At 39.0% G+C, this 5,785-nt stretch overlaps 2 protein-coding genes across 2 annotated transcripts; both read right to left on the bottom strand.

Annotated features, from left to right (window-relative positions):
* Nucleotides 1-1,132: 1,132 nt before the first annotated feature.
* LOC101298876 (serpin-ZX-like) lies at nucleotides 1,133-2,337 on the bottom strand. Its single transcript, XM_004295567.1, has 2 exons — nucleotides 1,615-2,337; nucleotides 1,133-1,573 (listed from the first exon to the last, which is right to left on the bottom strand). Exons 1-2 carry the CDS (start codon nucleotides 2,335-2,337, stop codon nucleotides 1,133-1,135), a joined length of 1,164 nt encoding a protein of 387 aa, XP_004295615.1.
* A 1,183-nt stretch (nucleotides 2,338-3,520) lies between these two features.
* LOC101298588 (serpin-ZX-like) lies at nucleotides 3,521-4,049 on the bottom strand. Its single transcript, XM_004295566.1, has 2 exons — nucleotides 3,830-4,049; nucleotides 3,521-3,723 (listed from the first exon to the last, which is right to left on the bottom strand). Exons 1-2 carry the CDS (start codon nucleotides 4,047-4,049, stop codon nucleotides 3,521-3,523), a joined length of 423 nt encoding a protein of 140 aa, XP_004295614.1.
* Between the last annotated feature and the right edge of the window lie 1,736 nt (nucleotides 4,050-5,785).

Raw genomic sequence — 5,785 nt, 5'->3', positions numbered from 1 at the left:
CTCTCTCTCTCTCTCTCTCTCTCTCTCTCTCTCTCTCTCTCTCTCTCTCTCTCTCTCTCTCTCATTTGTTCATTTAATTGTTACACATGATCAAAAGGTTAAAAGCTCATTCTAATACTTAGAAAATGGTGCGTCTATTGCCACCCCACAAACCACTTTGATCACCCCACTAGTTGTTGATTTATTGAATGACTAATATACCCTAATGTAAAATTACAGCAAGAGACAATAAGTTGTTACAAATTATAAATATATATTTTTTAGATAAACACACGTATTTCATAAATCTTAACCCATAATTTATTATATTTGATTTTTCTATAAAGTTTAAAGAAGACACTAGCATTCAACTGAAGATGAGGTGAACTGTTTGTAATTTTTTTTTCTTTGTTGATATTTCGTCTATCTCTTTACTCTTATTTCTCATATCGATTTTGTATGTAAATTTGCATGCCTAGTCGCTCACTTATATATATTCGATTTGTTTTTTTTTCATCGGCGTCAAAGCTTTTTTCAAGTAGAGTTTACAGACATTGTACATCTTGATATTGATGGATACCAATGAATTGTTGATATGTTTGAGAGTTTTTTCTTGTTCTTTAATTGGGATTTATACTTTAATGTGATTTTTATTGTTCAGATTGTGATTCCATTTACCCAAATGATATTAATCTTATGATTTTCTTCAATTTCATTTTGTTTTTGGAGTTCAATGGCATTGGAAGAGCATGATATTGTGTGTATTGCAAATTGGTGAATAAAGTAAATTAAAAATTATATAGGCGGGGTGAGAAGAGATCGAATGTAGGGTGAACAAAGCAAATCTAAAATTGAAAAAAATATATGTAGCGTGAAAAAAGAATTTATGGTGAACAAAGCAAAAATAGGAAAAATGGTATTTTAGGTATTTTAAATGGGTGAACAAAGTAGACTTACAATTAAAAATATATAAGTGAACATGGGGTGAACAAAATAGTTTGTGAGGTGACAATAGATGCACCCCCTAGAAAAATAATGTCTAGTCTCCAGGAGCACGAAACAACGTTTGGCTAGAAGTTAAAATTTAAAAATAAAAATAAACACACGCAATGACACAAATTAAGCATATAAATCTTCCAACATGCATTAGTAATCAGCCTGCGAGGGGGTTGAGAACATGTCCCATAAACAGCACTGTACTGTCTTTCATGATGGCAAATATGAATGGGTGATCTGCCACAAAGTCTTCTTTTCTTCGAGGCTCATCAACAATATCACCACTTGAACACATTAAATAATCTTCATAAACAGTAGCAGCTGCAGCTGTTGTACTATGTTCATCAACTTCAATCAAGGATTCATGAAATATTTTCACAGGAGGGTTTAACAAATTCGCCAGTCCTAGTTTCTCCAGAATACCAGAGGTTTCAAACGCCGAAGAAAACTTAAACTTTGGAATCAAGAATTCACTCACATCAACCCAGTCTAGCTTTAAACTGCTAAGATGACTATCTATAAAACCGGGCTCTGAACAAACTTTCTCAGCCAGAGCTGGCAGCCCATCTCTTGTATCTGGAAGAAGCAAGCACATAGAGAAATGTAGACCGTCATAAAAAAGTTTCAAGACTTCAAGACTTTAAAGCCATCAAAAGCCTTCATAAAATGGGAATCACTGCTCGTCATATAAGGTACTCCCTTTATTGAGTCCCCATTGAGAAGGTGAAACTCATGATCCTCTTTCTTTGTGTATGGTTCATAAAACTTGTATCGCTCATCCCAAGAGGCTTTGAAGTACAAAGCATTGGCAAAGATGCGTCTTGTTCGGTTGGTGACTGCGTTTGGAGAAAGAATATTAGTGATGAGGCCTTTTGTCATCTTCTCCACCCATGAATTCACTTCGACTCTCACTTTATCAGGGTTGGCCTTGAAATCGACTAGCTCTAGGGCAGCCTTGTAAGACTCGCACACCACCTCTTTGTAAGAATCGTCAAGAGGTTCAGACTGGTCTGCCCATAAACCAACGGCCAAGTTCAAACATGGCCCGCCTTTGGCCGATTGATCGGCTAGAACGGAAGTGGTGAGATAGTAGGCGAGGGAGTTGAGGTCGTCGACGGACTTGGACTTGAGAAAGGAAAGAAACCCATCCAGATCGGAACCACGTTTCCCGGCGGCTACTATGCTCAAGACGATGTGGATGGATAGCGGCGAGTATACCATGTTTGTGTTCTTGAACTCGGTTTGAAGGAGTTGCTTTGTGATCTCCAGCCCGACGTTGGTTTGGTTGGTGATCCATTGTTTGAGATCCGTTGTTGTTTTTCGTTTTTTGCTTGCAGGTTCTATTGGGTTTTCGGGATCCATTGTGGCTGGATAGGAAGGTAGAGACTCTCGAGCTTTATGAAGAACGAAAGAAACATCAAGAGAGAGGAAGAAAATCGATATCTTATAATAGATGATCTTGTTTTAGGGTTAGGGTTTCGGAGGTGTACGTGGTGGGCCTTTTCCTATCTCTGTGTCAGATTAACTTGAGGAGAAGTTTAAGCCGCTGGCCCACTTGAATCCTAATTGTATGTGAAAACCTGGAGGTCCAAACCCAACTCAGCTTTGAGCAACAAATGCATACCCTCTTCTTCTTTGCCCTTCTCCTTTCACTCGTGCATTCTTCTCAATCGCTGCCCCTCCAAATCTCAAGAACAAGGTAACACAAAAGGCATTTGTAACTTGCAAATCAACATGTTTCTTACAGTTGATGTACACCGACGCACCTGTAGGCAACAAATAGTGAATGCCTGTGAGTATATATGCATGGGTCAATGTGTTGCAGGAACCGGAGACATGAAATCACCAATTCACTATTATCCTCGGCTGGTTTGGGGTGTTTAGTAACGTGGGCATCATGTTTTTATGTACAAAAGAATTAATAGGCCTGCGCCAAAAAACATAACTAGCAAACATAGACAGCACTCACAGCGGTTCCATATATGACCCACGTTTTGCTAGCTAATGCAGTGATTCCATCAAGCCCCGGTGACGATCATCGAGGTGAAGTTATTTTCGATCAGTGGCCTGAGGGTGTGCGTCGCCGTGTTATATGGAGAAAGTCCCATCGGTGCATAGCTGATTCAAGCTATGTCAAATCCTCTACGTGAAGAAGAAATGGTCAGCTTATATATACTAGCTGGGGTTCAAGAAAAGTAGCTAGGCCATTTGATACTGTAATTACTAGCATGCACAAACATATAATTTTGACAAATGAACCAACAGATTCGAGGATTAAGCAGCCTTCTATTGGACTAGCTAGCTAGCAATGGCCAGAGTTGAGTTAGGAATCTATTCAAGACAACTACATATATTTGCAAAACTAAGGACAAAAAGAAACTATAGAACTTAACAAAATTGAGAATGTTTCACATATACAAGGAAAAAATTCCCCCATCTTGTTTATCAGAAAATGAAGAAAGTAAATACTAAACTTCAAAATATAATCCATACAAAAAGATCGACTAGCTAGCTAGGAAACATAAGCATGCATGACCAATATCAATCAGTCATCAAGAGGATAGAGCACATGTCCCATGAACAGCACTGTTCCGGTCCTATCTTCCTTTATCAGAAACATGAATGGGTAATCCGCCACAAAGTCTTCTTTCTTTTTAATCACACAATCTTCAAACAAAGCAAAAGCCATACCATCATCAACTGTAGCAGCTGCAGCAGTCGTGTCTTTTTCATTCACTTCAATTATGGCTTGATGATACATATTCGAGTCACGAGCCATCAGCCCTAGCTCCCTTAAAATATCCGAGGTTTCAAAACCTAGTAGAAATCTTAAACTTCGGGATCAAGAACTTACCAACTTCAACACTTTCCCATGAACTAAGATGAGCATCCATAAACCCTGTCTCTGAACAAACCCTATGCTCCAGAGCTGGTAGCCCATCAATTGCATCTGGAAGAAGCAAACACATAGAAAAGGATCGGTGATCCTCACGGTCTTCACTTACTTGGTAAGGAAGTCTCAATGCTTTGAAGCCGTTGAAGGCAGTAATATAGTGCTCATCACTGCTCGTCATGAAAGGTACCTGATCGACTTTAATTATCTCCCCAAGAAGGTGAAACACATACTCTTTGGTATTTGATTCATCGAAGTACTCTTCCCTCCAAGCTGCCTTGAAGTACAAGGCATTTGCACTTAAGCGAATCCCTTTAACTGATCCCGGTGTGGGAATCTCAGGAATAAGGCCTCGTGTCTGTTCCTTCACCCAAGTTCACTTCAACTCTCACCTCCTCAGAACTGGTTCCGAGTTTGACTTGCTTAAGTGAGGCATTGTAAGAGTTGCACAACACTAGTTGGTGAGATTTTTCAAGAGGATAGGACTCGTGGATCCAGAGACACCATTGGCGAAATTCAAACATGGGGTACCGGTGGTGGAGCCGTCGGTTAAAACGGCGGTGACTAGGTTGAAGGCGAGGGAGTTGGCATTGTTAAAGAGGAAATATCTCACATCAGAAAATTGACAAATAAAATATAACTTATAAGTAGATGGATCATTCTCAAATATACCGAGATCTTTTGTGATTAAAACCTAAACACCTTAAAAATGGTTAAGTTGGCACAGTATCGGTACAATAATGATCCACGAGCCACGCTTGTCCCTGTTTAAGTGAGATGGTCGGTGGACTTGGACCAAAGGACAAATTGAAACTAATTCAGAGAAAGGTTTCACCTGCAGCTATCATGCAGTGGCGAGTACACCATGTTCTTGTTTTTCAAATCTGTATGAATTGAAGGAGTTGCTTGTTTATCTCCAGATCGGACTTGTAACGCAGAGGAAGGAATGTTGTGCAACTTGGTGTGGGACTAGGGTTTAAATAGGCAATACTAGAATTAAGGGAAAATGCTCATTTAGTACTAATTGTAACCTTTCATTGCCTATCCCAATGATAATTTTTTATATGAGCTCATTTGAATGAAAGTAAACTTTTGTTGTACTCAAATGGCCAAATCTTTACTAAAGTCTTAACAAACTATATTATTTTAAGACTATTTTGCCCCCATCTCTTCAACATGAAAAGACTTGGCCGGAACCTCGGACTCCAGTCACCGGCCGCCTGACTCCGATCACCGGTCGCTAGACTTCGGTCACCGGAATTTCCCCAGTAACCAGTTAATGACCCCCAATAACCAGTTACTAATCCCCAATAACTAGTTACTAACACCCAGTAACTAATTACTGACCCCTAATAATCGTGTTACTAACCTTTAATAATCAGTTACTGACTTCCAATAATCAGTTACTGACCCCCAATAATCGGTTACTGATCCCCAATAATCGGTTACTGACCCCTAATAATCATGTTACTAACCTTTAATAATCAGTTATTGATCCACAATAATCAGTTACTGACCCCAATAATCAATTACTAACCTCTAGTAATCAATTACCGGCCCCAATAATTTGTTACTAATCCCTAGTAATCGAGTTACTGACCCTTAAAAATCGAGTTACTGACCACTACTAATCAAGTTAGAGACCACAATAACCATTTAAAATAGATTACCGACTCCAAATCGAAAAAAAGAGAATAGGAAGAGGAGTACTTAACACTGATATATAGATCTAGTTTGAAAGCTACAAAGTGGAGTAAACTAAAATTAGTGCCTGCAAATCAAATACAAGTTACAACATCGTTTCTATTTCCACCAAATCATCATCATTAAATGAACTAATCTCTCTCACCACCAAATCATCATCATTTGTGAATCGTTTGGCATCATCGGACCGTCGCCGGAAGAAGAAGAAGAAGA

Source organism: Fragaria vesca, linkage group LG3 (genome assembly GCF_000184155.1).
Source record: "Fragaria vesca subsp. vesca linkage group LG3, FraVesHawaii_1.0, whole genome shotgun sequence".
NCBI lineage: Eukaryota > Viridiplantae > Streptophyta > Magnoliopsida > Rosales > Rosaceae > Fragaria > Fragaria vesca.
Note: the sequence above shows the minus strand (reverse complement) of the source record. Positions and strands in the feature narration are given on the sequence as shown.